This window comes from Cervus canadensis, chromosome 9 (assembly GCF_019320065.1).
Source record: "Cervus canadensis isolate Bull #8, Minnesota chromosome 9, ASM1932006v1, whole genome shotgun sequence".
Lineage (NCBI taxonomy): Eukaryota > Metazoa > Chordata > Mammalia > Artiodactyla > Cervidae > Cervus > Cervus canadensis.
Genome location: NC_057394.1, coordinates 69093980 through 69106828, shown reverse-complemented (window position 1 = coordinate 69106828; position 12849 = coordinate 69093980). Strand labels below are relative to the sequence as shown.

The window sequence follows — 12849 nt, the reverse complement described above, 5'->3', positions numbered from 1 at the left end:
GGGTTCGTACCCCACATGGGGCACCCCAGTTTTTAAAACCAGCACCTGAGAGAATGAGGACTACAGTACAAGCATTTTTATCTCTGTTTATTTACATTTACAAAATGTAAAAGTTTGCTTACATTTTTTATTAATTGTTGGTACATTACATGACAACTTCTGATTCTGGAGTCAATCTGACCACGATAGTCAATTTCAGGAATGGCCACTAAGGTAATTAGGGTAGGCAGTTGTTACAAAGTGACCATGGGACAAATGGATCCAAAACACATGGCTCAAGTACAGAGAAGTTTATTTCTTGCTCTCAGGGATAAATGTTTTTGGTTGGCAGGCAGGTTTCCTCCATACCTTTAGAGTCCCAGTGTCTTCCATTTTATGGCTTCCCAGGTTATACAGGATATGCACTGTATACTAATTTTATTTACTCATCTCTGCTTCCAGAAGGTCAGATTGTAGGTTCAGTGAGGTCAGATTTAGCAAATAAAAATACAGGATGCCTACTTAAATATGAATTTCAGATGAGAACACATACTTTTTTTTTTAGCATAAGTATACTCCACATAATATCAGGTCCATAATTATACTAGAAAATGATGTGTTATCTGAAATTCCAATTTAACCTTGGGTCCTGTATTTTATCTGGCAACTCTTGTGTGGGTTGGGAGTAGGTCTATCTCATTTAACACAGAATCCCTAGAATCTGAAACAGAACCTGTCAACTTTAAGATAAATCTCTCAATAATATTCAATAATATTTAATGAATAATTGATATTCTGCCTGTCAAGGAGGACCTATATGAGCAAAGAATTTTTATTATAATTAATTAGAGCAATACTACTATTAGTAAGAATATGTATTAAGTATCAGCCAAGAATAGTTATTATTAATATTATTTGTTATCAGAATACTTATTAAGTATCAGCAAAGCATACTTACCAACAGATGAGACCTTAAAATGTATCAGCATTTCAAACCATAAATGTTTTCAGTAAGGTAAATCATTAAAATCTGTCTTGGCCTAGATGTCTGCGCAGCTCTGCCTCTCGCTTCTTTCAGGTCTCTACTCAAATGTCATTTCTCAACATGTCTTCCCTGTCCTCCATATCTAACGCTGCAGCCCTACCCCTCTGTTACACTGTTAGGCTTCCTGCTGTATTTTTTCTCCTTTGCAATTAGAGTGAAGGTACTATATACTTATCTTGTTTACTGCCTCCCTCTCCCACTAGAATGTAAACTTCATAAGGGCAGGCATTTTCCTTCCTGTTTTAGCCACTGCTAAATTTCTGGCTCCTGGACATACTCAATATTGGTTGAACGAATGACTGAATAAACACCGTTGGTTCTTGTTAGAATTTATATTTACCATTCATTTGACATTCACTTTACATGACGAGAGGTGGAATAAATCTCACAGTATCATGATTCTGCCTGCATCTACTCAGTTCACCAAGTCCTGTCAATTCATGGAGTCTATCACCTCCACGTCTTTAATTCACACTCCTTACTTCACTGTCCCTGTTGTCACATCCACAGTGATTCCTATTTGTTCCCTGAATTAAGTCAGAAATTGCCTCATTGGTCTCCTTGCATACTGTATTCCCATTCCACTGCATCTTTCCAGTTGTGACTGAAGTTATTTTCCTAAAACGAGATTCTGATTATATTATTGCCTAACCTCAAAACTCTTTCTATCACTCAAAGATAAAATTCAGAATTTCTAACTTGTACACATGAAACCCTCTATGAGGTGGTCCAGGCTCAACTCCTGCCACTCTTCCACACGTGTTCCAGCCCCATGGATTTCTGTCTGCTCAAATGTCAATACTTTGTGAGATTAGCTGCTCTATTCTCAGTACCACAGAGCTCTTTGTATATTCTCATGATACTTATTTTAAGAGCTATAAGCACTAAGTAGTATTTCATCAATTTTATTTTTTAAAATATTTATTTGGCTTAGCCAGATCTTAGTTGCAGCATGCAGGATCTTTAGCTGGAAGCATTCAAACTCTTAATTGGGGCATGCGGGATCTAGTTCCCTGACCAGGGATTGAACCTGGGCCCCCTGCTTGGGGAGCTCCAAGTCTTAGACACCGGACCATCAGGGAAGTCCCTCACTGATTTAAAAATGTACATTGCTTTCTCTTGTAACATCTTGAAAGTTGGAATTCAACTTTCAATAATTGCATCTTACAGTGCTGTCACCAGAAGACAGTTGTGATGTAGCTGTCATAGCCTGCACATCCGAAAACTATGTGATTATTCTTGGTGGCAGTTGCAAACCTTAGACATTTTAGACAACTAAGCATTTAAAGATAGGATATAAATCCTATTTGTGTTCTGAAAACCTTTCACGAACACCTTCTAGTTGGATCAAGAAAGCACCAGCATCAGAACTTGTAGAATGGAAGAATTACTGAAGACAACAGTGGAGTATGCTTTTAAAGCATGTTGTATCACTAATACTTCTGGTTGGTAGAATTCAATACAGTGTGGAAAAATTCATACTGATAAGACAGCAATATATCACAGTTTATTATTAAAAAATTTTTTTTTGGTTGCACCACAAGACATGTGGGATCTTAGTTCCCCAACCAGGATGGAACCTGGCATCCTGGCAGTGGAAGCACTGAGTCCTAACCACTGGACTGCCAGGGAATTCCCATGTTGTAATTTAATTACCAGCATTTTTTTCTCTCAGTAGTCCAAAAATAATGGCATGTCTTAGAACCCATGGTGTCTCAGAATTGATAAAATATGGTGTGTTATCTTGCATTTCTAAAACAATCTTCTAAGACAGGTCTTGCTGTATCCTATCTGGGGTCTGCTGACTTATGAGTATATTTGCATTATCTATCTGTGTTTCCATAATTACTGCCATGTTTTAGGTTCCTTTGATAGAGAAACTGTTCCACTGTGATTCTAATTCTCATTCTGGATATGTTCATTTTCAATACTCATCTTGAGTTGCCTAAGACTTCAACTATTACTGTGAAATACTGCTCGTTGGAAAAGTCTAATTTCCGTTTTTAAAAAATTAATTTATTACTCATTTTGCTGTGCCAGGTCTTAGTTGTGGCATGTGGGATCTAGTTCCCTGACCAGGGACTGAACCTGGGCCCCCTCCATTGGGAGTGCGGATTCCTGGCCAGTGGACCACCCGGGACGTCCCTCTTGTTAACAGTAGTCTCTAGTAGCATTTTCCACCCCCCTGAGGATTGATATTATATAATTATATAATTGGCATTATATAACATCATAAATTAGGATGACCAAAATTAAATTTCCTTATATATGTATTATTCAAATACTTTCTGCTGCATAATTTCACATCTGATGTTTTTTGCTTATTACTTCACCGTTTGTCTGATGTTCTCAAACTCAACATCACCGACTGCTGTGGTCTCAAAGAGTAAAGCAGACAGCTGAGGAAATAAATGGTAAGAGTCAAAAGAAACTTTGTTAGGTTACATATGAGGAACACTAAGTTCATCTGATTATTCTGCTCAGATGGCACATCCAGATACCATAAGCCATGTCACTGGCACATCATTATTTTTAAACTGTGTTACCCTGCTTAATTAGTTTTAAAATAATTTAAAAGGCTCTGGTTGGCTCCTACAAATGAATATAATTCGTCAGTTCTTAATTCTGTTAGAATAGCTCCATTTCAACAATTTAGGCTATTGTTTAAGCCAGAGTCACTAATCTTTTGAGAGTTTTGTATAATTTATTCATTCCCTTTTAAATCAGGAGCCATAGTATTTGGGCAGCATTCCTTTAAAAACAGCAGCAAAGAGCATGTTTTCTCCCACATACTTCTTCCAACCAATGTCCTCCCAGAAAATTTTTTCCTAATCCTCCAGCTTGCCCCAGGACAGGGTTTAGCACATACTACTCCAACTAGTTTCCTCTCTAGCATTGCAAGAGCTCACTGTTTCTTCAGTGACTCTGATGAAATAGTTGGCTTGCATTTGATGGGTTGTTTTAGGGATATAAGCCTACATATAACCAGAATCTTTCTGGAATCACATTGTAGAATCGCAGAGATTGGGTGAAGAAGAGATTCATGTTTCCCATCTTGTGCTTCCTGCAAGGCCTAAGCTCACAGAGTGGAACAGTGGGAGTCTCTGGCATTATTTTGTTTTCTCATTTTACATTTTTGTCAAACATAGTTGAATTCAAACAATTTAAATAAACATATGATGAAATTTTCTGTTGTCTATATTGGTGCCACATTTATAGTTTTTTTTTTTTCCCCTTTAGTTTGCAGATTTATTTTAGGAGTTTTAGGTAATGTAATAACTCCAAGGTTATGTGAATTTTTAGTTACTGATTACTACTAGAGGCTAGACACATGCATTATTCTTATACTTTAGGCATATAGTTCATAATCAGCGATATTTAAGATTCATCTGAACAGCTTTTTAAAAAATGAGGTGTTGAAGGCTCATCGCAGTTTTCCTGTATCACTGTCCTCTGGGCTTGGGGGTTTGGTACCTTCATTATTAAGCTCTATTGATAAAGCTGATGCACATCTTCTGGCCCAGAACCACAGGTTTAAGACATCATCAACTAACAGTTTAATTGTCAACCAGAGTCACTAAGAATAAACTTGGCCTACTTCACAGTTTTGTCTAGGGACTACTCGTCAATGCTTCCTGGTTTCAGATGGCCTTTTGATTTGCTGTCTATGTATGTCCTGATTTCTTTCCTGTTTTGCCTCGGGGCTTTGCCGCCCAATACTTCTGGGCATCTCAACCGGAATCCTGGTCTTTGATCTCAGGTGCCACTCTAAGGGTAGTTTCTGGTTATATGCCACAGGTTGGCTCCTTGGACTTGGCTCTCCTGATCTTTGTGTTTAATCCCAGGTCTATCTTATACCTCCACTTATGACCCCAGTGCAACCATCTACCAACTCCATGGAGTTGGGGAAGAAAGACCATGCTGGCTCCATTGGAAATGATTTCAAGTTACAGTAATAGCTAAGGTCAGTGTTAACGCATGCTCATCTACTTCACTGTAGTTTGATTCCTTTCAAACTACTTTGTACTAACTAAAAACTCCAATTTATGTGGAAAAAAAAATTCCTAGCCTGGCATAAAGACCCTCTGGACCTGACCCACCTTTCTGGATCTTATACTGTTCTTCCTGTATCTGGTGCTCCAGCCTAAGCTGAACTTGATTGCTCCCCAAGAAGCCACTGCCAGTGCTGTGCTAACTTCTTTTCTTTACTACATTTTTAATGTCTAGAACGGATTTTCACCAGAAGCTTCTTTTCTTTTACCCACATATTCAAATCCTATCAATCTTTTAAAGCAGTGTAAGCAGTGTTTCTCAAATCTGAGAAATGTAAAAGAAATTCTTATGATTCTAGAGAATACATTTTCTGACAGGCAGGAGTCCATAGACCACAGTTTGAAAAGCATTGACAGAGAAAACTGGGGACAAATTCTATGAAGAGTTCTTTCAGTTGCAAATTATCACTTTGAAAAAAAATTTTTGTCTTTGTAACTTATAAAACAATTTGAATATTGTCATTAAAATAAAAACAAAAATTTTAAAGTATCAAGGAACTCTTAATTCTTATGTCCAGGTCTAGGATTCCATTTTGAGAAACACTGCTTTAAGGGACCACTTAAACTTACTGACCCTAGAAAATGTTATTTCCCCAGGGAAATAACATTTTCTCTTTTCTGAATTATTTAGTATCTAATCACTTTTTGTTCTGTAGTAGCTAATAATATATGGGCAATATTTTTCTAGAAAAACCTTAAGTTCTTTGAAGGCAGGGACAATAATCATTTTTAACTCCACTTAGTAATCTCTCTACTCCACCTTATTTTGTAGTCTAAATCTCTTAAAAATACTTTACTCTTCTATGGAACCTACTCACAGAACAGCTTATTGCTGAACTAGCCCTACTATAACAAAAGTTAAGAGACTATCTTAAATGTTAGTAAAAGTCCAAGTTAAAAAATTCAAAATTTAAAAAAAATGCCACAAAACATGTTTTATGTTAACAGTAATAGGAACAATTTCTTTCAATGACCAGTAGGCAAATAATTAAGAATTTCAGAATAAACCACAGAAATGTAAGGCTAGTAGGGGAGTCTTGTCTTATATGGGTTGTATGTCCCTAAGTCAAACTGTCGATTAGTATATTTGAGGAAACTTTTCCTCGGACATTTAAGATTCATTATGTCATCCGGCTTGATGACAGGGGCTGGTTTTTAACCGATAATGTCTTCCCTCATGCAGTATCTGGATCGAGCCTGATACAGTGTATGTGAAAGAGCACTGGAAGGGTTATGGAGAACCAATCTTATGTGTCACCTGGGCAGCCAGATCAGTTTGTTTAAATAAAGAGTAATGGATTATGATTTGCCAGGGTCCCTTTTAGCTCTGAAAATTAACATTCGATGGTTCTAAGTAAATATGGCTTGACAGAGGTTACTTCTTTGGGTAAGAAGGGTTATTTCCCTCCCAGTATAAAAAGGGCAGTAAACAGTTTATCGATATTTGAATCTTTCCCCACTGTCCTTTTAGGGCTGAATTGGGGGGGTGGGGGTAAGGGTTTGTATGCTTTTCAGTGGTTTCCTGCAACGAGATGGGTACTGGCCAGGTCCAGCCCTCGCCCTCGGTCGCTGCCCAGGGCCAAGCGCGGCTGCGGGCTAGGGTTGCCCCTGGTCCCCACTCCCCAGCGGGAGCGGTGTGACTCGCGGAGGAGATTAGTCCCTGGTCATAAACAACCTCTCACTTCCCATCCCCCGCCCCGGGCCCGCCCGCGCCGGGGCCGGCCCTCTTAGGGCCAAGGAACCTCCTCCGACGACCGCCGGTGCGGAGCCCTCCTCTGGGGGGCGACCGCGGGCCTGCCGCTGACTCCTACCCGGGCTTTTGATCACGCTACTCATCCCTCCTCACTGGCCCACAGGGAAGGGGTTCGCTACTGAGACCTCGGAAGAGGAGCTGAGGCCAACCTCCATTTCCCTTCCCCCGACCCCTACCACCTCCGACAGCCAAGGAAAGGCCGCCGTGCCTGACGCGCAGACTCACAACCGCGCCGGCCCTGGGCGCGCCGACGCGGCCCCCGCCCCACGGACCTTCCGTGGCCAGTCCCCGCCCCTTCCCGGAGCCCGCCTCCGCGTCGGCCGGCCCGCCTGCTCGCCCCTCGCGCGCACCCGACGCCCCGCCTCTGCGCGTGCTCCCTAACTGTTCCCGGAGCCGGCCTCCAAGCTTCCCCCGCCCCTGAGCTGTTTGAATATGCTAATAAGAGGCCAGGGGCCAGCCAATAGACTAGCGGGGCGGTGCGTCACGTGGCCGGAGGACGTGTCAGAGGGCGGAGCCTCTGCGGCCCCTGCCCGAGTTAAAACCGGAGTGTGAGAGAGAAAAGCGCTTCAGTAGCGAGAGGGGCTGAGAAAGTGGTGACACCGCCGGGGTGCGGAGGGAGTCCCTGAAACTTCTCCCAACAGCCCCAGGGCCAATCTCCCCTCAGCCCACTCCCCTCTTCGCCAGCTCCCAGGTCCCCACTCCCTGCGCCGGGGGTGGGGTAGGGAGCCAGGCCCGTCTCCCGCTGGGACACACACAGGGGCCGGGAGCGGGGACGGGACCCCCGAGGCGGGGGGGGAACGGACCGACAGACAGACGGCCGGGCGCCCGCCCTAGCGGGCAGGCAGGCAGGAGGAGGCGGAGGAGGCGGGGGTACGACGGGGAGGACTGGGTCCGGGGAGTTTCCTCTCAACTATCGGGGGAGAAACTCCCCGCAGCCGGAGGAAAGACCCAGACGGTGTTTTCCTCCCGGGGGCCGCGCTCCCCCGCCCCGCGTTAGCGGCGGTTGCCGCCGCCGCCACCGGCGCCTCCACCTCTTCCATCTCTTTCTCCACCACCTCGGGCCCCGGTGTCCCCGGCCAGCACTATGCCCATCTTACTGTTCCTGATAGACACGTCTGCCTCTATGAACCAGCGCAGCCATCTGGGCACCACCTACCTGGACACGGCCAAAGGCGCGGTAGAGACCTTCATGAAGGTACCGACCGACCGAGCCCGGGGGGCGACCCCAGCCCGGCGGCCCGAGGGCGGCAGGGGTTGGGGGGAGGGCGGCCGGGGGCGGCGAGGCGGAGGTGTCGGGGACCTGACTGCGGGAGCTGCCGGGCTCGGGGACCCCCTCCCCCACCGCGCGGGCGGCCGGGCGCTGCGAGCCGGGCTCGGCAAGGGCCCGGGCTCCGGCCCCGGGCGGTGTGTATGTGTTTGTGGGGCCGGTGTGTATGTGTGTGTGTGTGTGTGTGTGTGTGTGTGTTTGAGTGTGTCGGGGGGGGGCGGCCGCGGCGTGTGCGGTAACTGTGGTGGGGGGGGGCGGCGGGGCCGCTGGGCGCCCCTTCTCCGCCTGCTAACCTCGCCTGTGTGCTTCCCTCTCGCCCGCCCTGTTCTGCTCCCGTTTTCCACCCGTTCTCCCGCAGCTCCGTGCCCGGGACCCTGCCAGCCGAGGAGACAGGTATATGCTGGTCACTTTCGAAGAGCCGCCCTATGCTATCAAGGTAACAGCCCTCGCCCTCCCCCTCCCCGTCCCCGTCCCTTCCTCTCGCCCTCCCCGCCCCCCCCATTCACCCTTCCTTATGCTCCCCTCCCCCACCCGCTGTGCTCCAGGCGCTGAGGTCTTTTCCCCTGCGGGCTCCCACCCCCTCCCCCCGCTCCGGAGCGTCCCGGCGCGGCGCGGAGTCGCCGGGCCACCGCCGTCCCCTCCCCAGCCTGGCCCGGCGGCGGCGGCGGCGGCGGCGCGGCGATCAACATGGCCGACATTTCCCCTCCGCGGCGTGAGCGGCAGCAATGAACTGTGGGGGATATTTATTCAAGTTAGCCCGAGTGACAGCCGGGCCCGGCCGCGCAGAGCCCGGGTTTGCATTAAAGGGGAATCGGCCCGAGGCCCGGGCGGGCCGGCGGGCGGGGGGCTTACGGTGGGGGGTGGGGTGGGGTGGGGTGTAGCGGAGCCGGGTCTCCGGATTCTCCCCGATAGGGCCGCGGGGCCGGTGGGACAGCTCCGGGTGAACTTCGGAAGTGCTGCTCACTTCTGCTTTCCACCACTACCTCTGCATCCCCGGATTTTTGGGCATGAGGTTGGGGAGTGCATCTCCCCGGGAAGTTATGAAGTATTAAGGCTGGTAGCTACGGAAAGCTGTAGAGCCAGCAGGTTTATTCTCGGCCACCTCTGGAAGAGAGTTTCCTTAGCAGAGAGACGGCATTGACACTACCCCAAACCGTACAGTAAAGTCGAGCAGCCGCTTGGTGAACGGCAGATTGTTAACAGCCGTCCCTGTGTACCTGGCTTTAAAAGATGAAAAAAAGAAATTCTCACATTTTTCTTTTCAGGCCGGATGGAAAGAAAACCATGCAACGTTTATGAATGAACTGAAAAACCTTCAAGCTGAAGGACTTACGACTCTTGGCCAATCCCTAAGGACAGCTTTTGATTTATTAAATTTAAATAGATTAGTAACTGGCATAGACAACTATGGGCAGGTAGGTTGAATATTAAGGTGGAAACACAGTTGATTTTTCTTTCTGTGGACAAGCAGCCCAGTCCAAAAGCTATATACCGTGAAATACAAATATGAAACATTGCAGATTAAAATACAGTATGCACATAATACAAAAGTGGAATTCTGACCACACTGTATATGGTTTTATAGCCCTCAAGGTTTTTTTTGTTTCTTAAAATGTATTTGGGTTCAGAATTTGAATCTGAATGCTGTAAAGTTGACATAAATTTAGTTTTAATCCCTTAAAGTTCACTCAGGAAATAAAAGGAAAACATCCTGTTTCACCACACTGTTTCTCTGATGGCCTACCCACTGGCAACTGCAACCCTTGCAATGACTGACGGACACTAGTTAATTAAAGTGATCTTAAAATGTTAGAGGAAATTATTCTATTTGTTGTAAAAGGGCTTAGTTTAACCGTGTTGTATAACAACTCTGAAAGGTAAAAAGAATTTCAGTGTACTGGCTGAGTACATTAAGATTTCTCAGCTTGTGATGTGTGTCCAGTAAGCCACTGCAGGAAGAATTCTGAAACCATTCTTGAATTAAATGGCAGGTCCAGAATTTTTTAAACTCCCAACCCTTGGAAAAGAGGCTGTTGGAAAATTTGAAAGAACCCATTCTTTCTCCCTGAATTCCCCCAGTTCCTCTAATGCTCTTGCTCTTAGCTGTCTGAAGATGAGACAAGGTATTTAAATCACATGATGAGTCAGTATGGGATAATGCAAGGTGGTCCATTATGACACTTTTGAGGTAACTGGCCCAGGAAGTAAAGGATGACAGTTTCTATGTTGTGCAGAGCACCATTAACCACAGTGACACGTTTTGGTATACATTTTATTCTTTTCACAAATTCCATGAGCCACACTTTTCATTAGTTTCACAAGTTTCAGGGAAATTCTTCCCACAACTACAGCCTTTGGTTTCTTTTCTATACAGGAGCAGAATTGTTTTCTTGTTTTAGAAATGTTTATACTTCAGTTCTTAGGGATAACTATTCACTGCCTGAACATTTTTGGAAATGGTTGAATGTAGTCCTATTGTTTTTAAAGTATACATTTCAACTTGGAGTCAGTTTGTTTCTGTTTTTATGGAATTGTACTTCCATTGTTTAATTAGTAAATGTGTATTTTCTTTACAATAATCTTTATGTTTTCTCTTTCTATGCTGCTTTATGTTTGAGCTATTAGTAATTTAGGCAGATTTGCCATGAACTTTTCAGTTTCTTTCTTTAAAATAATGGTTTTATTTCCCTTTCAGATTCCTTTGTTATCTATAGTACTATGCAGTCTTAGTGCTTAAGGTCTTGATCTAAACTTTGAGTTCAAAGTCAGATAAGAAACTTGCCCTTACTCAGTTATCCTTATTTCCTTATTATTAGGTATATATATTTGGTTGTTAGATTGTCAGCATATAGCGGAAGTATTAATTTTCTGTTTTTCTGCATCACATTTTGTAAGTGGGAAAGACTTTTAGACATATTTACTTCCTACCTCCTATTAAAAATATTTCTTAGATGTTTCCTTAGAAAAAACTGTCATGGAGAGACTGAGGACATTTGTAACTTAAACCTCTATTTTCTTTTTCACAATTGCCGTCTTCCACCAGGGAACACTTAAGTTCTTGTCTCTAAAGTTCACGAAAGTTTGAGGTTGAATGTGGTCCCGCTGTGCTCTTACCACTCGCACCAAGAGAAGAGCCTGGAGATGAGGATGTTTTTGAATGTCAGGATTTATTGATTCAACAAGGTGTAGAGATTATGCCTTTTAGTTATTTTGATGAATGAGTGAAGAGGCAAGGAGTAATATCCTGAGTTGGCACATAAAAATGATACTAGCATTAAAGTAACTTTGGAAGCCATAATTTTCCAAATGAAAATGACGATTGAGTAGTCTTTTAATTAGAAGAAAATGTCTTTTCAGAAGCCATTTTTCATCATGAGGTTTTTTTTCTTGCTGATTTAAATACATATTTTCTTGTTAAAAAAGACAAATGATCAAGAATTTTGAATGTTTCATTTATTAGTGAATAGTTCATATGTTTTCTTTGTGAGATTGTCTGCCTATTTTTTGTGGAATAACTATTTTCTGTAACCTCAGTGTTTCTACATTAGTACTTCCCCTCTCATGCTCTGTTCTAGGATCTGTGGAGCCCATAGTACTAAATACTTCTGTATAATCTCAGTAGTTGAAGGAAATGAGAAAAGGTGAGCTAGATGAAAGGGCATATTGAGTTTACAAAGCGTCTAAAAACCTTTATATAAGCTTCTGAAGAAGTTTTCCTAAAACACTTAAATGGAGTTTATATATATCTGCTTATTTATGCAGATACCTCCACACGTTCCTCCCACTCACATACGTGCACATACGGGTTTCCAGAATCAATTCCAAGAGTTTTTAATATCTATTTATTGCATAAGTTTCATTAACATACTTAAAACATGTTTGAGCTATTAGCTAGTATCCTAAGAACTTGCAGGGCATCAGCAAGGTTAAAGTGGCTGAGAAAAAAATGGTTCTTCGTGAATGTTTTCTCAAGCACGTTGGATATCTCACTAATAAATTCCTTGCATGTTGAAGTCCTTATAAATAATCTTGACAATTAGTATCATTTGCTGATATTTCTACACTCATGATGTGTAGTCAGTCTTACAAATTTTAGTAACTTAGTCAATTGCTTATCATTGCAGCTAAATCGGATAAATTTTTTTTTTACATGTGTTCACTGGGGTTTCAAATAATGCTGAGTTTTTAAGAGCCACTAAAAATTTGATCCTGCCTTAATATCTGTTGGACATGTCTATCTGATTAAAATTTCATATGTAGATTGGTTGATTTTTCATACTTTAGCAAGTTGTTCTGTCAATATTTTCAACATTGTTAAAAGTTAGGTTCCAGTTAGGTTTAGCTGCTAAATATTACTCTGACCTCCAGTTCATCATTTTTGTCACTGGACTGAATTCCACACTCCTGCTACTCAATACACTAGTACTGATTCAATTGTTGTAGGGCTTAGAATGATACCTTCTACTCTATATCTTTGGTGAAGACAATCTTGAGTAATAACATAAAAGGAGATATAATATGTTTAATTTTTTGAGGGATTTCTATTCCAAGTGTTTACCTCATTGAAAAATGGTGGCTTTTAGACAAGATCAAATTGAGTGAATCTTGGAGAATAATGGCAGTGAATTTTATTCTTCAGCATAAAGAGCTATTTGTGAACGAAGCAGATAATTCAGGAAGATTTCTAGTAATACTGCTTTTTTCTCTTCACCAAAGCATATGCATTTAGTTCTCGGGTAGTATGTAATAAAGG

General features: G+C 43.1%; 1 protein-coding gene across 3 annotated transcripts in view; it reads left to right on the top strand.

Moving 5' to 3' along the window:
• The first annotated feature begins 7382 nt into the window (after positions 1 to 7382).
• The window catches only part of INTS6 (integrator complex subunit 6), a 78968-nt gene continuing 73501 nt past the window's right edge, over positions 7383 to 12849 (top strand). The window contains exons 1-3 of one of the 3 annotated variants that reach the window (XM_043477434.1): positions 7383 to 8024; positions 8455 to 8532; positions 9362 to 9511. In XM_043477434.1, the coding sequence (XP_043333369.1) occupies positions 7914 to 8024; positions 8455 to 8532; positions 9362 to 9511 (339 nt within the window). In that variant the 5' untranslated portion in view covers positions 7383 to 7913. Of the gene's footprint in view, positions 8025 to 8454; positions 8533 to 8575; positions 8890 to 9361; positions 9512 to 12849 lie in introns of those variants that run through there. The other 2 variants (XM_043477435.1, XM_043477433.1) reach the window with 2 other exon arrangements.